At 38.3% G+C, this 23,085-nt stretch overlaps 1 protein-coding gene across 1 annotated transcript in view; it reads right to left on the reverse strand.

The window, feature by feature from the left end:
- The window catches only part of LOC126162473 (ATP-binding cassette sub-family C member 12-like), a 516,794-nt gene that overhangs the window by 407,890 nt on the left and 85,819 nt on the right, over window positions 1-23,085 (reverse strand). Inside the window, exons 7-8 of the mRNA XM_049919007.1 lie at window positions 18,622-18,712; window positions 6,396-6,575 (exon numbers count right to left, since the gene is read on the reverse strand). Coding sequence (XP_049774964.1) covers window positions 6,396-6,575; window positions 18,622-18,712 — 271 coding nt within the window. The remainder of the gene's footprint in view (window positions 1-6,395; window positions 6,576-18,621; window positions 18,713-23,085) is intronic.

Here is a 23,085-nt window from a genome sequence, read left to right on the forward strand (position 1 = left end):
ATTTAAGGTCTCAGGTTTTCAAATCTCATCTGGTGCACTCCCTAACAATCAGTCTTTCCTTCTCATCCTGTCCAGTAACTCTCCCCTGAGCCAGGGTTCTGGGTTACTTTTCCAAACTGTGCCCCTTTCCTGAAACCTCTCCAGTCCTTTTCCTTCACCCCTCTTCCTTCCCCTTCAGCTCTTCTACTAGAAGAAGGAGCCACTGGCTCCGAAAGCTTGTAATAGTTAGATCCTTTTGTGTGTGTGTGTGTGTGTGTTCCCCTGCCACCTCTTGGTGAGTAGATGTTTTATCTATCCATTTATATTATCTGTAATTGATTATTTTTGTTGTTAGATACCACACTATATACTTCTTTAAATAACTTTCTTTAAATAACTTTTTTTCTTCTTTTAACTCTTAAACTGATAGCAGACAAAACTAGTTCACTTAAAATATCAAAATTGCTGTTTAATCAGTACTTTATTATAATTTGTATTCACTACATTGAGTCCTGCTAATTCCCATAGCATAGTTATTTCTCCTTAGAACATTTCCTTTAATATAAATCTGTAACTCAAGTTGTTCCCATGCCAGCTGTATGTGAGAATGTTGTGCACTAATAACTACATATATATATAAAATAGAAAGAAACATTCCACATGGGAAAAATATATTAAAAATAAAGATTCCATGACTTACCAAACGGGAAAGCGCTGGTAGATAGGCACAATAAAAAACACACACACAAAATTTCGAACTTTCGCAACCCTCGGTCCACACAAGCTTGTGTCTGTATATGTGTGGACGGATATGTGTGTGTGTGCGAGTGTATACCTGTCCTTTTTTCCCCCTAAGGTAAGTCTTTCCACTCCCGGGATTGGAATGACTCCTTAGCCTCTCCCTTAAAACCCACATCCTTTCGTCTTTCCCTCTCCTTCCCTCTTTCCTGACGAAGCAACCGAGGGTTGCGAGAGCTCGAAATTTTGTGTGTGTGTTTTTTATTGTGCCTATCTACCAGCACTTTCCCGTTTGGTAAGTCATGGAATCTTTGTTTTTAATATATTTTAATATATTTTTCCCATGTGGAATGTTTCTTTATATATATATATATATATATATATATATATATATATATATATATATATATATATATTCCACGTGGGAAAAATATATCTAAAAAGAAAGATGATGAGACTTACCAAACAAAAGCGTTGGCAGGTCGATAGACACACAAGCAAACACAAACATACACACAAAATTCAAGCTTTCGCAACCAATGGTTGCCTCATCAGGAAAGAGGGAAGGAGAGGGAAAGATGAAAGGATTTGGGTTTTAAGGGAGAGGGTAAGGAGTCATTCCAATCCCGGGAGCGGAAAGACTTACCTTAGGGGGAAAAAAGGACAAGTATACATTCGCACACACACACATATCCATCCGCATATACACAGACACAAGCAGACATTTGTAAAGGCAGAGTTTGGCTTCCTCTAAGCGACCCATGAATAGGTTGGCGTACGAGGGGGCCATCCTGGTACCCATGGCTGTTCCCTTTAATTGTTGGTATGTCTGGCCTTCGAAAGTGAAGAAGTTGTGGGTCAGGATGAAGCTGGCTAAGGTAATGAGGAAAGAGGTTTTAGGTAGGGTGGCAGGTGATCAGCGTGAAAGGAAGTGCTCCATCGCAGCGAGGCCCTGGACATGCGGAATATTTGTGTATAAGGAGGTGGCATCAATGGTTACAAGGATGGTTTCCGGGGGTAACAGACTGGGTAGGGATTCCAGTCGTTCAAGAAAGTGGTTGGTGTCTTTGATGAAGGATGGGAGACTGCATGTAATGGGCTGAAGGTGTTGATCTACGTAGGCAGAGATGCGTTCTGTGGGGGCTTGGTAACCAGCTACAATGGGACGGCCGGGATGATTGGGTTTGTGAATTTTAGGAAGAAGGTAGAAGGTAGGGGTGCGGGGTGTTGGTGGGGTCAGGAGGTTGATGGAGTCAGGTGAAAGGTTTTGTAGGGGGCCTAAGGTTCTGAGGATTCCTTGAAGCTCTGCCTGGACATCAGGAATGGGATTTTATATATATATATATATATATATATATATATATATATATATATATATATATATATATATATATATAAAGATGATGAGACTTACCAAATGAAAGTGCTGGCAGGTCGACAGACACACAAACATACACACAAAATTCAAGCTTTATACAGATCACGGATAGCCTGGGCTTCAGCAGTGGTGATGTTGGGAGTAGGATTAAGGTTTTTTAAGAAGCTTGAATTTTGTGTGTATGTTTGTGTTTGTTTGTGTGTCTGTCGACCTGCCAGCACTTTCATTTGGTAAGTCACATCATCTTTGTTTTTAAATATATATATATATATATATATATATATATATATATAATAGAAGGAAACATTCCACGAAGGAAAAATATACCTAAAAACAAAGATGATGTGACTTACCAAATGAAAGTGCTGGCAGGTCGACAGACACACAAACGAACACAAACATACACACAAAATTCAAGCTTTCGCAACAAACTGTCGCCTCATCAGGAAAGAGGGAAGGAGAGGGAAAGACGAAAGGACGTGGGTCCCAAGGGAGAGGGCAAGGAGTCACCCCAGTCGTGGGAGTGGAAAGACCCACCCTAGGGGGAAAAAAGGACGGGTATACACTCGCACACACACACACATCCATCCACACATACACAGACAAAAGCAGACATATTTAAAGACAAAGCAGAGGTGACATGAGAGGTGTAGCATAAGTGGGAGATGGCAACATCACCGGTGAAATACCACTACTTTCATTGTTTCTTTACTTACTCGGTTAGGCGGAGCTGTGTCTGTGTCTGTATATGTGTGGATGGATATGTGTGTGTGTGCGAGTGTATACCCGTCCATTTTTCCCCCCTAAGGTAAGTCTTTCCGCTCCCGGGACTGGAATGACTCCTTACCCACTCCCTTAAAACCCACACCCTTTCGTCTTTCCCTCTCCTTCCCTCTTTCCTGATGAGGCAACAGTTTGTTGCGAAAGCTTGAATTTTGTGTGTATGTTTGTGTTCGTTTGTGTGTCTGTCGACCTGCCAGCACTTTCATTTGGTAAGTCACATCATCTTTGTTTTTAGGTATATTTTTCCTACGTGGAATGTTTCCTTCTATTATAACCATATATATATATATATATATATATATATATATATATATATATATATATATATATATATGCCTGGTGTTTTCCTCTTTAATGGTTTAATAACGCAATGGCAGTGGGCAGGACATATTGCATGAATGAAGGATTGAAGATGGACAAAATCAGTTTTAGAGTGGTTTCCCAGAGAAAAACGAAGACCACCAGGGAGATCAACTGACTGCTGGGGTAAGGAACTCAGGAAAGTTGTGGGCTTCAACTGGCAGAAGACAGCAGCAGACAGAGTGTGTGTATATATCTCTTTGGATAGCAACAGTTTCACACTTTCCAATAAGAATTTATATTTTCTGAAAATTAATTTATCAAAAAGTTATTAATAACAAAACACACACCCATATGAAGTTCCAAGTCCAGCAGTAATAGAAATCATTGGACAGGGCAATACATAAAATAAGGGAAAGGTAACCCCTCACCTATAGCAGACTAATGTGTGGCACATAGACAAATGTAACTGAAAACAGTGTCCATTAGCTTTCAAGCTCCGGATCTTTTTCTCCTAGAAAGTATACACATTCACACACACAATCACATCCACATCCAAATGCACACTGCAACAGGCTTGGCAATACTGATGATAAATTATTGATTACTGAGTGCAGTTTCTGGGCCGATGGATTTAGGGAGGGGGGCGGGGGAGGGTGCATTAGGCAAGGAGGATGTAGTGGGGTAGTGTGAGGCAGAAATGGGAAAGTCAGATGATTGAGTTGCTGCACATCAAGATGAAAGGAGTTCTGAGGAGGTAGAACATATAAGAGATATAGAATAAGAAGAGAGAGGAGAGGGACTGTGGACAAAGAGAGGAATGTGGAGTCCAAGATAAAGGCATGGAGGTGAGGAGAGAACGGGAGAGGGGTGGAAAGTAGGAGGGGGAGGAGAGAGAGGGAGAGAGAGAGAGAGGAGAGAGAGAGAGAGAGAGAGAGAGAGAGAGAGAGAGAATGCCCACATCAGGGGAGGGGGAGGGAGGGGGAGGAGGGGGTGGGTGGTGGGAGAAGGCAGTACAGCATCTGGTCAGGGAAGAAGTGATATAGACAACAACAGAAGAGAAAAGGGAGGAGGTAATGCGACACAGTGAGAAACAAGTTACCTGCAGTTTAGGCCAGGGGAATTGTGAGGAAGCAAGCGATACTGGAGGATCAATTCCCACCTGCATAGTTCAGAGAAGCCTGTATTGATAGGAAATATCCAAATGGCACATGTAGTGATGCAGCCGTTAAAGTCATTTGTGTTATGGTGTGTAGCATGTTTGGAACTTGGTGATCAAGATTTTTTTTGGCTACAGTTTTTTGATGGACATTCATGTAAATAGACATTTGGTTACCTTTCATCTCCACATAAAGTGCTGCACAGTAATTGCAGAATAGCTTATATATAACGTGGCTTCATTCACATATGGCTCTGTCTTTTCTAGGATAGGAAATGCATGTGACTGGACTGTGGCAGAAGGTACTGGGTGGGTGTATGGGGCTGGCCTCCACATGAGTCATCCAAAAGGGAATGGCTCTTGGGATGCAGAATTCTGTAGGCACAAAGGAATAGCAGACATTGGTAGCAAGTGGCCACTGGTTGAAATCTATGGGTAAAGTTAAATATGAAGAGAAATTTGTTAACATCGAGTATAGATTTAAGTGTCAGGAAGTCATTTCTGAAAGTATTTGTATGGAGTGTAGCCTTGTATGGAAGTGAAACATGGACGGTAAATAGTTTGGACAAGAAGAGAATAGAAGCTTTCAAAATGTGGTGCTACAGAAGAATGCTGAAGATTAGATGGGTAGATCACATAACTAATGAGGAAGTATTGAATAGGATTGGGGAGAAGAGAAGTTTGTGGCACAACTTGACCAGAAGAAGGGATCGGTTGGTAGGACATGTTCTGAGGCATCAAGGGATCACCAATTTAGTGGAGGAGGAGGAGATTGGTGTTTAATGTCCCGTCGACAACGAGGTCATTAGAGACGGAGCGCAAGCTTGGGTGAGAGAAGGATGGGGATGGAAATCGGCCGTGCCCTTTCAAAGGAACCATCCCGGCATTTGCCTGAAGCGATTTAGGGAAATCACGGAAAACCTAAATCAGGATGGCCGGAGACGGGATTGAACTGTCTTCCTCCCGAATGTGAGTCCAGTGTGCTAACCACTCGCTCGGTACCAATTTAGTATTGGAGGGCAGCGTGGAGGATAAAATCGCAGGGGGAGACCAAGAGATGAATACACTAAGCAGATTCAGAAGGATGTAGGTTGCAGTAGGTACTGGGAGATGAAGAAGCTTGCACAGGATGGAGTAGCATGGAGAGCTGCATCAAACCAGTCTCAGGACTGAAGACCACAACAACAACAACACATCTTCCATGTACATGTCATATTGTTTATTGATTTTGATACAAACTTCATAGAAAGGAAGGCTCTATAGCTGACTAAATACCAAATGTCATGTAAAGCAAAAATGGGGGAGGGGTAGAATCTGTCAGGACTTCAAAACTACTCCTCCTGATACAGTGAATATTGCTTTCAGTAGGTTTATGTAAATAAGCAGGTAGCCCAGGACTCAACAGAAATGCACTGATTTAATCAAATTATTATTGCTATTTTGCCATTTATTTGTGACTGAAATTTGCCCTAGGGTGAGTGTGGTAACAAGTAGTACAGGCAATGCAAAACTTGTAAACGCCAGTTCAGTTGGGTTGCATGAATTCTTCGGAAGACTGTGAAGTTTTGTTGCAGTGTATTGTTGTGTAGAATGTAACCTTTTCTGTTAATGCATTTTGGAACTGGAGCAATTTTTCTTTTACATTTTAACTTTAGCAGAAAAAATGTTAAAATTAGACAAAGTTTATAATTATTCACAAATTAATGAGTCATGTATGTTAGAAAAAGCCAAAACAATTGTCTTTTATCAGGAAATAAAGTTTAGTTGATACTTAAGTGGAACATTGCAGATTTATCACACTTCTGTGTGAGAGTCTAAGAAATTCTTTTTATCTGCTACAACTTGAACTGATTTAATTTAAATACGAAATTATTCCTCATAGTAATCCGTATAATTACTACAGATGACCTGAGACTATGCTCTGAAATATTATTTTTGAAACCAATCATTCCCACATCTTTCTTTCCATTTTCAAATGAAAAAGTTTCAAATGCATAAAATCATAATTTTTAATAATAAAATAGAGTAGTTGCAGCTTTCAGGTGACTGTGAACTTACCATTACACAGAAGCTGATGATACCACTCAATATGAGGAAAGTTACTTTCTTCCAAGTAAATAACAAAGAAAGCATTCCACACGAACAGAAAATAAATGCCAAAGGAGCAGACAGTACTAAAGGTGTGTAGAGAACTGCATTAAAGAGTTTTTCTGAATCAACTCCACAAAAACTTGAGATCTGAAATGTAAAATAAGAAAAATTAGTAAATTGTAGTGAGCGGCACAATGTCTAAAGATATGGAGAATTCAAATGTGCTTGTAAAGAAACAAATGAGCATTCAGAAGTTTTTCTAACATAATGCATAACAAAAACACAAAACAGAAAGTAAAAAAAAAAGAAGCAAAAGAAACAGCTAACATAGTAAACACCAATAGAGAAACAGCTAGACCAGGACTTACTGAAGCACAGGAATAACAGATATAACTTCAAAAAATTCATTCTGGTTGGATGATCACACCAAGTTCTCATACAAAACATTGTTTAAACAACTACTGCAAGTAGTAATTACAATGATGATCTTGGTCATCATCTTCAGCCATTTCATAACACTGCTAGATAAAAGCCCCTTAAAGATTTTTTGGTGCATTATGGATTTTTTAATTGTGGTTTATTAGTCTCATAACACCCTTAATCAAAACAGTTTGATTCACATATAGGAGGCATGTCAAAATTGTGGTAAAGTTTCACCATAAACATAGAAAAGCTAATAATAAGAGCATCCCAATAATAAAACAATTTTATTATACATATATACAATCAAAAAATCGAACCCTAAATTATCTCTTGCTCAAATTATCATTTCATCCTCTATGAATTCTTCTACCAAACAATAGCATTTCTTCCACAGAATCTGGGAGCATTGTGTTTAGAATCTCTGGCTTCATCTTAAATATGTATTTGCAAATAACTTTGTTATATATTGTCATTTACAAATGCTGTGTGGTCCATGTGTGTAATTTCACACTCCGTTTATAGAACAAAGGTGCCACATAGATTTGTCAGATTCACAAAAAAGAGTAAACAAGAAGTCCATAGCACCAACAGTGTGCCCGGGAGTAGAGGTGAGGTTCTATGGACCTGTTACAGCTATTCATGGATAATAAATAATATTATTTCAGGTAGACCCAAACATGAGAGTTATACTCTGTGGAAACAGGTCATTGAGGAAATAAAAATATTTCAACATGTGATGTTTGCTGCAAAAATTCTTATTTATCACCAAGATTCTTTTTGCTCTGTAAAAAGCACATATCTGATAATTTTCTTCTGCAGTTTCAGTATTCAAGATACACTATTTGAACTTCTCCAGAGAATTTTGACAGACATAATTACATATTCAAAATAACTATGATATGCTATATTTCATGGAGTCAAGTCAGTGGAATTTGCTAGTATTTGCACTGCAAATGCAAAACAGCTTAGTTTATTTGATAGGAACTCAATATGTGTATTCCAACTTATGTTCTTGTCCACATTTAGTCCTAGAAATTTGATTGCATCAACATCTTCCACAAGAATATTGTTATGTCATGTTTTAAGTTCCACCCATTTTAAATATTTGGTTTTGAAATTTACCATATAGGTTTTGCAATGTTCAATTTCAATGCGTTTGACTGAAACCAGCTTTATAGGGTAATCCAGTGTGCTCATGATAGAGCTCCAAATTTTCTCCTGCTTCATCATCTTCAACTAAAACAGAAGTATTGTCTGCAAATAGCACCAATTGAGATTTCTACATCCACATCTACATCCATACTCCGCAAGCCACCTGATGGTGTATGGCGTAGGGTACCTTGAGTTCCTTTATCGGTTCTCCCTTCTATTCCAGTCTCGTATTGTTAGTGGAAAGAAGGATTGTCGGTATGCCTCTGTGTGGGCTCTAATCTCTGTGATTTTATCCTCATGGTCTATTCGCGAGATATACATAGGAGGGGGCAATATACTGCTTGACTCCTCGGTGAAGGTATGTTCTCGAAACTTCAACAAAACCCCGTACCAAGCTACTGAGCGTCTCTCTTGCAGAGTCTTCCATTGGAGTTTATCGATCATCTTAGTAACACTTTCACGATTACTAAATGATCCTGTAACGAAGCGCGCTGCTCTCCGTTGGATCTTCTCTATCTCTTCTATCAACCCTATCTGGTACGGATCCCACACTGCTGAGCAGTATTCAAGCAGCATATGATAGTCCATATGCTCTTACTTTGTTCATTAAACTGGTTTTGGATTGCATTTCGTTAGGATTCTTCCAATGAATTTCAGTCTGGCATCTGCTTTACCGACGATCAACTTTATATGATCATTCCATTTTAAATCGCTCCTAATGCGTACTCCCAGATAATTTATTGGATTAACTGCTTCCATTTGCTGACCTGCTATATTGTAGCTAAATGATAAGGGATCTTTCCTTCTATGTATTCGCAGCACATTACACTTGTCTACATTGAGAGTCAATTGCCATTCCTTGCACCATGCGTCAATTCGCTGCAGATCCTCCTGCATTTCAGCACAATTCTCCATTGTTACAACCTCTCAATATACCACAGCATCATCTGCAAAAAGCCTCAGTGAACTTCCAATGTCATCCACAAGGTCATTTATGTATATTGTGAATAGCAACGGTCCTACGACACTCCCCTGCGGCACACCTGAAATCAATCTTACTTCAGAAGACTTCTCTCCATTGAGAACGACATGCTGCGTTCTGTTATCTAGGAACTCTTCAATCCAATCACACAATTGGTCTGATAGTCCATATGCTCTTACTTTGTTCATTAAACAACTGTGGGGAACTGTATCGAATGCCTTGCTGTATCGAACGTATCAAGAAACATGGCATCTACCTGGGAACCCGTGTCTATGGCCCTCTGAGTCTCGTGGACGAATAGCGCAAGCTGGGTTTCACACGATCGTCTTTTTCAAAACCCATTCTGATTCCTACAGAGTAGATTTCTAGTCTCCAGAAAAGTCATTATACTCGAACATAATATGTGTTCCAAAATTCTACAACTGATCAATGTTAGAGATATAGATCTATAGTTCTGCACATCTTTTCGACATCCCTTCTTGAAAACGGGGATGACCTATGCCCTTTTCCAATCCTTTGGAACGCTACGCTCTTCTAGAGACCTACAGTACACCACTGCAAGAAGGGGGGGGGGGGGGGGGGGGGCAAGTTCCTTCGCATACTCTGTGTAAAATCTAACTGGTATCCCATCAGGTCCAGCGGCCTTTCCTCTTTTGAGCGATTGTAATTGTTTCTCTATCTCTCTGTCGTCTATTTTGATATCTACCATTTTGTCATCTGTGCGACAATCTAGAGAAGGAACTACAGTGCAGTCTTCCTCTGTGAAACAGCTTTGGAAAAAGACATTTAGTATTTCGGCCTTTAGTCTGTCACAGAGTGTCTGGACATTTTGTTTTGATTCACCTACCACTTTGACATAAGACCAAAATTTCTTACAATGTTCTGCCAAGTCAGTATATAGAACTTTACTTTCGAATTCATTGAACGCCTCTCACATAGCCCTCCTGACACTACATTTTGCTTCACATAATTTTTGTTTGTCCGCAAGGCTTTGGCTATGTTTATGTTTGCTGTGAAGTTCCCTTTGCTTCCGCAGCAGTTTTCTAACTCGGCTGTTGTACCACAGTGGCTCTTTTCCATCTCTTACGATCTTGCTTGGCACATACTCATCTAACACATATTGTACGATGGTTTTGAACTTTGTCCACTGATCCTCAACACTATCTGTACTTGAGACAAAACTTTTGTGTTGAGCCATCAGGTACTCTGAAATCTGCTTTTTGTCTCTTTTGCCAAAGAGAAAAAATCTTCCTACCTTTTTTAATATTTCTGTTTAGGGCTGAAATCATCGATACAGTAACTGCTTTATGATCGCTGATTCCCTGTTCTGTGTTAACTGTTTCAAATAGTTCAGGTCTGTTTGTTACCAGAAGGTCTAATATGTTATCGCCACGAGATAGTTCTCTGCTTAACTGCTCAAGGTAGTTTTCAGATAAAACACTTAAAAAAATTTCACTGGATCCTTTGTCCCTGCCACCCTTTATGAATGTTTGAGTCTCCCAGTCTATATTTCTAGTTTTGGGTAAGTTCTTTACATAGAGTAGGAACAAATTGGCCCTAAAATGAAGCCTTGAGGCACACCTTGTGATACTGGACTCAGTTTGGAATAACAATAGTTATGTAATTTGTAGATAAGCAAGGTATGGTTTATGGAGTTAAGGCTTTTCTAAGCTCACAGTAGATACCTGCAATTTTGCTCCTCTGATTCAATGTGTGCCTTTTCAGTTAAGCTATTCACTGCATCCAGAGTATTTGTTTCTTGCTGTAACCTAGATTGGTTAGTTAAAATAATATCATTTTTACAATAAAATTTTGGATCTGATCTGTGGCTACTTTCTCTAACTCTTCCAACAGGATTGAGAGAACAAAATTGGGCAATAATTTCCAACATCTTTCCTCAACCCTTTCTTGAACAGACTTCTGCATGCTTTAACACATCTGGAAAGCATCCCTGTTTTGAAGAGTGGTTGATTATTTTAGTTAGTGGAGGTGCTGTTATGTGATACACCACTTTAATCACTTTAACCCCCCAGCAGAGTTTTTTATTTTTTAATAATATAATATTTTTAATATAATATTTTTTATATTTGATATAATATTTTTTAATAATACAATATTCCTCATCTTTTATTGAGACTTACTTAAAATCTGTGAGATATTCAGCTTATTGGTGGGGTCCAATGGAATTAACTTTACTGTGATACTCAGCACTTCAACATCTGACATTGCCACATTTGTGAAGAATTGGTTTAAACACTCTGATATTTGAGCCTCTCTCACAAGCAGCTCTACATGTTTCACATCTCAAGAAAACTCCTCTCAAGAACTGTTATTCATGTTATTTATTCAAGTATAAGGGTCTATGTTCATTATTAATGGAAGGTAACAGGACTTTGTGGCCACCCTGCACTGTACATGTTTCTGATAGTTATTCTTTCATAGCCTTGTGAGTTTCATTTTGACTCATATTTGTTGCTTTGAAGAAGCATTTCTTCCATTCTGTGTGAATGGTGACATTTTATGAAGCAAAATTGAGTTTAAACAGTGCTTATCATCAAGTGTTAAACACAATGAATATTAATTCCGTTTTATCTCCATTTTTAAAATTTCTGCTACAGCAAAAGTAACTGCTAATTATTATGGATAATAAATTAATTGCAAATCTGACTGACAGACAATTGTTTGAAAGAAATTGACAATGAGAACTGAAATTTACTTTAGAAATTATGATTGTGCCAAGTCATGTTATCTATTTAATTATGTTCCATCAACCAAAGATATGAGCCTGCGATGTTGCTCATGTGCATTCCACTACAGATCTGGTAGGGGTGTACAGTTCTCCAGTCACCTGGTGAGCTATGTATTTGGGAATGTTCAACATTATTTTTAAATATTTGCAGGGCATCTTAGCAGCTAAAATTTTTACAGGATCCTTGTATCAGTGTATTCTTCCTGTATAAAAAATTTCAGTACATGTTTTGACATGTCAGGACCATACTTTTTATTTATGGTTTAAAGCATACTTTTTTGTGAAAGGCATTTCAATCTCGCCATTTCTGCTGCTGAACATTGGTTCTCATGCCAGTCATTTCATATAAGTTTTCCCTATTATTCTGAATTTTACACGTGTTAGCACACATTTTACTGAGAATTTTGGATCCTAATCTATTTAAATGAAGACTGTCATTATCCAAGCATTTATTACTTAACAACTTCAAATTTATAAATTCAGCCCCTAGATTGTTTTACTTTCTCTAGCAATGTGCATTGTAGCTGCTTCTGCGTGTTTTCTAATGTTTACTGCTCACATTCATTTGGTTCTTGTTTTGATGTTACCCCATTTCTTAGAACCCAGCAAAGATTTTTCTTTATCTACCTACCAACCACACGTTTCACTAACTGTCCCAGATGGCACCATTTCTTTTCATTATAGTCACAATTACTTCCTACACTAACTTCTTTTGCTGTCTATCCAGCTGTTGTTTTCATAACTCTTAAAATGTCTCTGTGATATCATTGAAAATTGAACCCATGAATAGGCAATAATGTGAAATGGCATTAGAACTTAGTACCGAATTTTTTGAAATAAGCAGTACCCAAATTCTTTAACTAGTTTGGAGAAATTGAATCAGGCATTAGTTGAACAGAAAGTACAAAATAAAGTTAAATTTGTCATTGCTACACCTGATTCTTTGAACATAACTGTAGAAAATGGAATAGAATATACATGTTATAGCAAGTATAGTAAAGATTATGACTATTGCAAATGTCTGTATGAGAAATATTTAGGCTGTAGTGAATACATAAATAAGGAAGTGAATTTTGATTTCATCACATGTCAAAGTACTAGTAAAGATATCTGAAGGCATACTGAATTTGAACTCTGTGGCAGTAAGTGTGAGAATGCAGATCAAGATTTAAAGCAAGATCTAGGCAATAATGAGTTCACAAATAAAGATTTCAGTTTGAGATGCACTGGAGGTCAAGAAGTAGAACTATGAGAGAAAATATCCATGTATGTACTAATTTTAAGTTCTGTTGCAGTGAGTGTATGAGTATAAACAAATATATAGATGCCTTAGAATACTCATTACAAAAGCTTCCCTGTCATTTATTGTTTAGTGAGAGAATAATGTATACTGACAGATGAGTCTGTAATGTATCTGGCATAGGATATTACATACATGTACTGTACCTTAAGAGTGAGAATTATATTGTTTCATGGATCAATGGGAAATAAGGATTTAAAATATACTTGTATTTACAGTCCAAAGCCTGGTGGTGGTTATATGACTTCCATTGAGTGCACATACAATCACTGCAGATTAAGTGTTACTCACATAACGCACATTAGAATATAAAACAATTTTGTTTATTCTGTGAACAGATTATAGGAATGTATACAAATTTTATTACTGGAGTTGCTCACCTGAGGTGCATTTAGCCTTATCTTAACATCTATTAATGCTTATATGAGAACAACACAATTTTTTTGTTTTTTACATACTATAAAGAATGTTATTAGGTGCTCATTTGTCTGCACTAGCAGAAAGTATATGAGTAGTATTAAATGAAATCACTCATTCAGCAACAGAGCATAAGCTCAATATTGAAAAACTCTTTCACAAATGTCAAGGTGTTACAGCATTTTAATTTAGTATTCACTTTATTCTAGATGAATACTGAAAAAATATCATACCTGTTTGAAGATGTATATTAATGGTGTTTAAAACAAACTCTACATGGGATTATGCATTACTGAAAATAGAAATGACACACAATTTTGTGATAAACTGAATCAAATTAACCAATAATAAGATACTGAAGCTAAGTATACCTAGGTAAATGGTATACAGAAGATGAGTTTATCTGCAGCTCGTGGTCTAGTGGCTAGTGTGCTGCCTTTGGATCATGGGGTTCCGGGTTCGATTCCCAGCCTGGTTGGAGATTTGGTGTTTGTGTTATCCTCATCATTCCATCATCATTCATGAAAAGTGGTGAGATGGGACAGTGTTCAGATTGGGAAAGTGTATGGGCATTGATGAGCACGAATTTGAGTGCACCACAAACCAAACATCATCATCATCAGAAGATGAGTTTTGATGTGGTTGTATGTGGAATTTTCTACCTTTTCTTTCCTATCCTACAAAATGGATAGTTTTATATATCTTTTATAGGGCAAGTATCATTACTCAGGAAGTACAGCAGTATATATGAATATTATGCTTCCTATGCATACATACTTCCAACATCTTTTGTAGGGAAAGTATCATTACTCAGTAAGTACAGCAGTATATATGAATATTATGCTTCCTATGCATACATACTTCCAACATCTTTTGTAGGGAAAGTATCATTACTCAGGAAGTACAGCAGTATATATGAATATTATGCTTCCTATGCATACATACTTCTAACATCTTTTATAGGGGAAGTATAATTATTCAGGAAGTACAGCAGTATATATGAATATTATGCTTCCTATGTATACATACTTCCAACAGTGTGGAAATATACACAAATAATTTTTTGTATTACAGTATAAACAAGAAGGACTTATATTTCGGTATGAAACGCCCATTAACAATGTCAATCAAACAAGGGGTAGAGGAAGGGGGCTAGTACTACGCCCTAAGGCAGAAGGAGATATGCTAAGATAAATAAAATAGCATTGACACAAACTGTTTTACTCGTGCTACGGTAGATGACATTCATGTTATGTCTGATAGAAGAGTGCCAATGACTTGTTATTCCTAATTATGTGTGATGAGAGTACACTCATGCATAAGAGATATGCATAAATTTTAGAAAATTATGATAGTTAATGATATATTACATCTTTTAATGTAAAGTGGGAGCTATAAAGAAAAGGTTTTGTATTTTTATACACACACAGACACACACACACACACACACACACACACTACTAAAACCTAACTAACCTAACGACATCACACACACCCATGCCTGAGGCATGATTCGGACCTGTGACCGTAGCGGTCACACGGCTCCAGATTGTAGTGCCTAGAACCGTTCGGCCACCACGGCCGGCGCACACACACACACACACACACACACACACACACACACACACACACACACACATGAGTGATAGCACTGGAAGAGATAATAAAAGAAGGGGTTAGGAAATAGCTGGATAAAGTCAATATCATACAGAGAAACTTCATCATTGGAAGTCATAAGGGTTAGAGTTAGAAGCTGTGCATACAATTTCAAATTGTTAAGTTGGGTGGACCCAATTTTATGTAGGTATTGGAGAGAGGAAGGATAGGCTAATCCAGAGAAGGGTAGGTCTATCCTTGGTCGGGTGAATCCATGACTTGTATCACTTCTTTTACGTATAGGGGTAAGGAAGAGACCCTTGCATCACAAAGATGATGATGTACGTAAACAGTATCTGTCTGGAGGATAAAGTGTAAATGCATTTTTTACAGCAGTAGGAAACAGCAATGTGACAGGTAGTCACACTAGTGAAATATTCTCCAAAACAGACAAAAGCAAATAGACTTGCCTGAGCAACAATGGGTTATTTTAATATCTGATATTTAATTGAAACCCTCAGCTGCTGACAGGTGTTGTTGACACACTTTGATGGGGACAGCTGAAAATGTGTGCCCCGATCAGGACTCGAACCCACACCTGTCGCCAGCTGAGGGTTTCGATTAATTATCATCTACTCTAGAGAAGCTGCACAGTCATCAATGGTATCTGTTCTTTCAAGAGCAGTTACTACCTTCATATATAGTTAAATGGCTACCCAGCCATTGACATTTGTTTGTGCGAGTGCGTACAGGTTTTCCCAAAATCTTACGGGAATTGTCAACTTAAGTGGGCACGAGTAACGAGTGGATGGGCAAAGTATCTGTCAGGAACATTTCATATGTAGATTGTGGACAGTTGGGAATGTGGGTCAAATGGGAAGTGTGCAAGGGATAAGTCCCTGCAGTCGTGCTATTCATCTATGTCCTCGGTGGCTCAAATCAAACAATTGAAAATCCAGGATGGAACGTAACAATACGAGAGAAGGAAAGTTGATAATCACCATTTAGCAGAGATTCTGAGTCGTGATAGGCACAGTAAAAAGATTCACACAATCATAGCTTTCGGCCATTAAGGCCTTTGTCAGCAGTAGACACACATACACACACGCACAAACACACTCACGCAAGCGCAACTTGCACACATGTCTGCAGTCTCAGAGAGCTGAAACTACACTGTGAGCAGCAGCACCAGTGCATGATGGAAGTGGCAACTGGGTGGAGGTAAGGAGGGGGCTGGGGTGAGGAGGGGGTGGGATAGTATGGTGGGATGGTGGGAGTGGCGGACAGTCAAGTGTTGCAGTTTAGACAGAGGACAGGAGAGAAGGTACAGGGGAAAGAGGGGGGGGGGGGGGGGGGGTAAGTAGCGAAAAGGAGAGAAATAAAAATAAAAATAAAATGACCAAATTAGAAGACTGGGTGTGGCGGTGAAATGACAGCTGTGTAGTGCTGGAATGGGAACAGGGAGGGGGCTGGATGGGTGAGGACAGTGACTAATGAAGGTTGAGGCCAGGAGGGTTACAGGAACCTAGGATGTATTGCAGGGGAAGTTCCCACCTGCACAATTCAGAAAAGCTGGTGTTGGTGTGAAGGATCCACATGGCACAGGCTGTGAAGTAGTCGTTGAGATGAGGGGTAACATGTTTGGCAGCGTGTTCAGCTACGGGGTGGTTCAGTGGTGTTTTGGCCACAGTTTGTTGGTGGCCGTTCATGCGGACAGGCAGCTTGTTTGTTGTCATGCCTACATAGAATGCAGCACAGTGGTTGCAGCTTAGCTTGTAAATCACACGACTGGTTTCACAGGTAGTTTTGCCTTCCTGCGTTGTTGTAAAATGTGGATTGTTTGTGAGACACCAGATTGGCCATACTCACAAGGTATCTTGTAGACCTCAGGAGGAGTGAAGATCAGTTTGATTTATTGACTTTTCACCAGGCAACTCATCTTGCCTGAGACATGGTCCACAGAATGGCAAAAAAAGTGAGTTTATTTTCCTGCTCCTCCTTGATGGTCTTATTGCAAGTCATTCTTGAGATTACTTCATGTATTTGGTCGACAATGTATCCATTGTTCCTTAAGACCTTGCTCAGATGTCTCAGTCCATGGGGCAGATTACTGGAGTCTGATATCAATCTTGTATGATGAACCAATTTAAGAACATAGTGTGCTTCTGTGCCATGTGATGACGGCCGATAGCATTCAAGTACAAGCTGATATGCATAGGTTTTCTGTAAATGCTGTTTCTAAGGCATCCATTTTGTTTGCGGTGGCCAAGGACACCAAGGAAGGCCAATGCATTGCCTTTTTCTACTTCCATGGTGAAGATGATGTTATTTTTAATACTGCTGAGGAACCTCAAAAACTCGTCAAGTTTTAATGTCTGTTGAGCCAGTTGGTGTTTCTCCCTTGTGACAATGGCAATACTGCTGTAATTATGGATAGGGCAACACAGCCATAACTATGGATTACGTGAACTACTATGTGAGGATCTGTAATTTACCAGGAGCTCCCACCTGATCCAACATTGAGAATAAGAAAAAAGAGATCTGAGGTTCTTATGTGCTCTTTGATAGGAGATAGTGTGGTTCAAAAACTTCTCTCTCAGACTCCTAGACCAACTACTGTCTATGATTTGTGGAAGATCCATAAAGATACATTAACTGAAATAAAAACTAGTAAAGTACTTAGCCAATCTCCTTGCTCCACTTGTGGGTCACAATGAACATTGTATTAAGAACTCAAGTGATTTTATCAGTCAAATTAACCACCTTCAACTTAGTGAGGGTACCATAATGATCAGTACTGAAGTGGTGGCACTGCTTAAAAATGTGCCTAGTATCCCAATTCAGTGGTGGCGGTGGAGGGAGGATGTATGTTCTTTCTTAATAGATGTATGCTCTATTCCATTCTACTGCACACTGCAGGTGAGTCCCTCATATCGTGGGGTCTTAGTGACCTGACTTTAGGAAAGCTAGGAGACATTCATGTACTTTTATGTTATTATTAAAAGCTGCCATTATTATTATTATTATTATTATTATTATTACTATTAAGCAATAATATTATTTGTGTATGTCTCTTTTCAAGCAATTTACAGCAAAAAATTATGTCTCTCTGTAATGAAAAAGGTATTTATGGTTCCAAATGCTAGAATTGCTGTCCTGAAGTAAGTATTGACCAACCCAATTGCTCTTTGAGAATTTAACAATTTCATGAATACAATTTTTCCTCAACAGTTCAAACATTTGTTTCGTTGTCAAAGCTAGGTATAAGCAATGTGCTAAAAGACTCTGAACTACTACAACAGGAGAATCATCTTACATGTCATAAGTAAACATTTATCAGGCTACCATTTGATTTTTAGTACCTAAAAGATTATTTTCACTTCAGATAGAAACTAGTAAGCATGTCAAAATCAAATCTCAATTTATTCTACTATGAACTACTTACATACCAGATACATGAATCTTACAAAATCTCATTAGAGTTCAAGTAAGAAATGAAGTATGAATGTGAGAAAGTGTGACAGAAACTAAGTGAAAGAAAATTGGTGAAAAAAAATTAAATCTGTGTCATTACCTGTTGTGTAGATATCACATTTATACAGCTTGCTGTCATCATCTTTTTGTATAAAAAGTATGTTACAGCTGACTGTACTCTAACAGCAGTCCTAAAAGGAAGACAAAAATATTTATGAAGTCAAATAGTGCATGCTATCTCAACTATACTGGCACTAAGGGATACATCCACTAAGTGCAAACTCAAATTCTTAAAACAGTGTTATAGCACTTTATCATTTTAACAATATAAACAGTACTAGTGGTCATTATTACTGACACTAAATGCTTCTTTTAGGGACACATTAAATAAATTATTTTTTAATATTAGGAATGACTTACTTTGCAGCAATAATGTTCTTTTTCTAAGCTTTACACAATTTAATGTATTTATGTATGTAAGTCTGAAGCATCTGAGCAGCAAGATACATAGATATTTTTAGACTGTATCACAAATAAATCACTATATCAAATACTCCATCACCTAATGAATGTATTACATAACAAAAACTACAACAGAAAGAACTTTCCAGAGTGTTTTTGATATGTCTATGATATGCAATAGATAGTTAATACAAAAGCAAAAAGACAAACTAATGAAAGAAATTGTGATGAAATGAGAAAAACTGCAAAAAAGAAGAAGAAGAAGAAAAGAAAGATAAAACTTTTCATGATATTGTAAGATATGAAACAGGAAAAGTAAATCTAGAAGTTGAAGAAATTGCTTAAAAGACTCATACTGAGATAATTATGGAGAGACCACAAGTTGGTGACATTGTGTATCTTTCTTCTATTATTAGCAGATAACTTAGACTTGAAAAATTTTGTTAGTAATCAGTCTACAAACAAGTTGGTAAAATTTTGCAAAATGCAACATCAGAAAGAGGTTTTTAGTGTTACTATCTCATTTTCACACACTAAAAAGATGATTTAAAGCCTATTACAATTTAAAGATGTGAGAGAGTGGGCACACATATTCTAACATGTCTGAGAAAGAAGCCTTTCCACCATGCATCAGGAAATTGGAAACAGCATATCAACTAACCAAGAACCATATAACAGAAGAAATAAAGATCTGTTTATGCCAAAAACAAATACTGAAAGGTGAAAGGACTATAGGAGGGGAAACAAGGGAAACAAACCTGAAGAAAATGTTATAGAACTGAAACAGGAGATGGATGAAAATGAGATAGAAGAGATGATACTGTGATACAAATTTGACAGAAAACAAAAAGTCAGAATAAGACACCTGAACAGATGGCATTTCCTCAGAATTATTGGTATCCTTGGGAAAGCCAGCTACAAAAAAATTATTCCACCATGGGGAACCACAGTCTTACAAAACTTTTGAAAGAAATTTCCACCATTTGACTCTAAATTATTGTTCATTTATTTCTTGCCTTTTGTTACTGTAGCTCTTGACTCATTATACAATTTTGTGGCAGATAAATGAATAAAAATTTATACTCAAATGGCAAAAATTTCTTTTGGGGTGTGAAAGATATACTGTGTAATGGAGGTAAAACGTCCACAGACTTCAAGATGAATGTAACAATTCTAATTCCGAAGACGACAGTGATAACAAGTGTGTATACTTCTGAACCAGCAGTTTAATAAGTCATGGTTGCAAAATGCTGTCATGAATTATTTACAGAAGAATAGAAAAACTGGTAGATGCCTAGCTCAGGGAACATCTGTTTGGGTTCTTGAGAAATGCAGGAACATGCAAAGCAATGCTGATTATATGATTTATTTGTGGAAATATAGGTTGAATAAACTTATACATTTATAGCACTTGTAGATATAAAGAAAGCTTTTACAGTGTTGATTGGAATACAATCTTTGAAATTTCTGAAGGTAGCAGGACTAAAATACAGAAAGCAGACGTTGCCTACTACTTGTACAGAAATCATACTGTAGTTATTAGAGTTCAAGGATATGTTAAGAAAGGTGTGAGACATGGTTGAAGTCTATCCCCAACATTATACAATCTGCACATTGAGCAAGCAGTAAAGGAAATTAAATATAAATTTGGGAAAGGAATTAAAGTTTGGGGAAAATCAATTAAAAATTGGAGGTTTGCTGATGACCCTGTAGTTGTGTCGGAGATGGCAAAAAAATTGGAAGAGCAGTGGAATGGAACAGACTGTGTCTTCAGTAGAAGTTACAGCATAAATATCACCAAAAGTATTATGAAATGAAGTTAATTAAATATGGTGATGTAAAGGAATTAGATCAGGCAATAAGATGCTAAAAGTAATAAATGAATTTTGTATTTACCCATCAAAATAACTGGCAATGTCTGACAAAGAGAGGATGTAAAATGCAGACTGACAATAACAAGAAATACTTCTGTAAAAGAAAAATTTGTTAACATCAAAAGTAAGTTGAAGTTTTAGAAAGTCTCCTCTTACTGTGTTTGAAGTGTAGCATTGTGTGGAATTGAAACCTAGAAAATAAGCTGTTCAGACAACAAGAAAACAGAAGCTGTTATTGTTGTTTTGGGGTGTACAAACACTCAGTGGTGAGGCTATCAGCGCCCTTATACACTATGTGATCAAAAGTATCTGGGCACATGGCTGAAAATGTCTTACAAGTTCGTGGTGCCCTCCATCAGAAATGCCAGAATTCAATATGTTGTTGGCCCACCCGTAGCCTTGAAGACAGCTTCCACTCTCGCAGGCATACTTTCAATCAGGTGCTGGAAATGTTCTTGGGGAATGGCAGCCCATTCTTCACAGAGTGCTGCACTGAAGAGAGGCCTGGCATGAATTAGGTGTTCCAGAACATCCCAAAGATGTTCTACAGGATTCAGGTCAGGACTCTGGGCATGCCAGTTCATTACATGGATGTTATTGTCGTGTAACCACTCCACCACAGGCCGTGCATTATGAACAGGTGCTCAATCATGTTGAAAGATGCAATTGTCATCCCTGAAATGCTCTTCAACAGTGGGAAGCAAGGAGGTGGTTAAAACATCAATGTAGGCCTGTGCTGTGATAGTGCCACCTCCATGAAAAACATGACCGCACCATAGCACCACCGCCTCCGAATTTTAATGGTGGCACTACATACACTGGCAGGTGCGTTCACCGGGCATTCACCATACCCACACCCTGCCATCAGATCACCACATTGTGTACCATGATTCATCACTCGACATAATGTTTATCCACTGTTCAATCATCCAATGTTTATGCTCCTTACACCAAGCGAGGCATCGTTTGGCATTTTCTGGAATGATGTGTGGCTTATGAGCGGCTGCTCGACCATGAAATCCAAGTTTTCTCACCTCCGACCTAACTGTCATAGTACTTGCAGTGGATCCTGATGCAGTTTGGAATTCCTGTCTGATGGTATGGATAGATGTCTGCCTATTACACTTTACGGCCCTCTTCAATGGCTGGCGGTCTCTGTCAGTCAACAGATGAGGTCGACCTATATGCTTTTGTGCTGAACATGTCTCTTCACATTTCCACTTCCCAATCACATCAGAAACAGTGGAGCTAGGGATGTTTAGGAGTGCAGAAATCTCGCATATAGAAGTATGACACAAGTGACACCCAATCACCTGATCACGTTTGAAGTTGGTGAGTTCTGTGGAGTGCTCCATTCTGTCTCACTTGTGTTGATCCTCACATTTACTCCATATTACATGATGTAAAACAAAGGAGAAATAATGGAAGGTACTACACTTGGGAAGAAAACAGAATGAAAGTGACAGAGGAGCTAAAACAATGGCAGAGGGCTATGCGACCAGCTGACAACCAACATAAACATGGATGAGCCAGTGAAGCTGTCAACACTAAAGAACATCTCCCTAAAATTTTTGGAAACAAGCTGGGCAAATTACAAAACCTTAAAAGTCTCACCACATTCATTTGGACATCGCTTAAAATAGAGGGCAGATCTGCTGACAAATCTGTTGCTGCCCTCTGGTATGAAAATAAAATACAGTCTAGCAAAATGTGGCACACAGTGATCTGTATGACCCAAGTACCACACATTGGAGGGTCATCATGCTGGAGCAAGAAGCCATGTGTCAGAGGACTAAGGCCTATGTGAAGACAAGTAAGGAAAACCTCATTCCATCTTTGTGGTTGACAGGAGGTATTCCACAGCTGCACAGTGGGCTCTACTAGATGCACCTTAATATCTGTTACTTTCAGCCACTAGTCTTACCACAGATGCATTACTCTGTACCTAAACAGTGTGATGATAGCATGCAGGGCAATGATGCACTAAAAAAACTGAGGATCAGAAAATGCCTCCTTGGCTGATACATCTGCCCTTTGTTCCCTGAATATCCATGTGGCATGGTACAATGCAGAAAGACACCTCCTTTCCCAGTTGTGGTAATTGGATGAGGGTGTCCTGGATATTCTGGACTACTTTATTTGCTGGGTATAAGCATTGTAAAGTGTGAAGGGCACTCAGAGAATTGGAACACGCAAGGGATGTAGCAGTCAAAGGACATCTTATTTGT

The sequence above is a fragment of the Schistocerca cancellata genome, chromosome 2 (assembly GCF_023864275.1).
Source record: "Schistocerca cancellata isolate TAMUIC-IGC-003103 chromosome 2, iqSchCanc2.1, whole genome shotgun sequence".
NCBI lineage: Eukaryota > Metazoa > Arthropoda > Insecta > Orthoptera > Acrididae > Schistocerca > Schistocerca cancellata.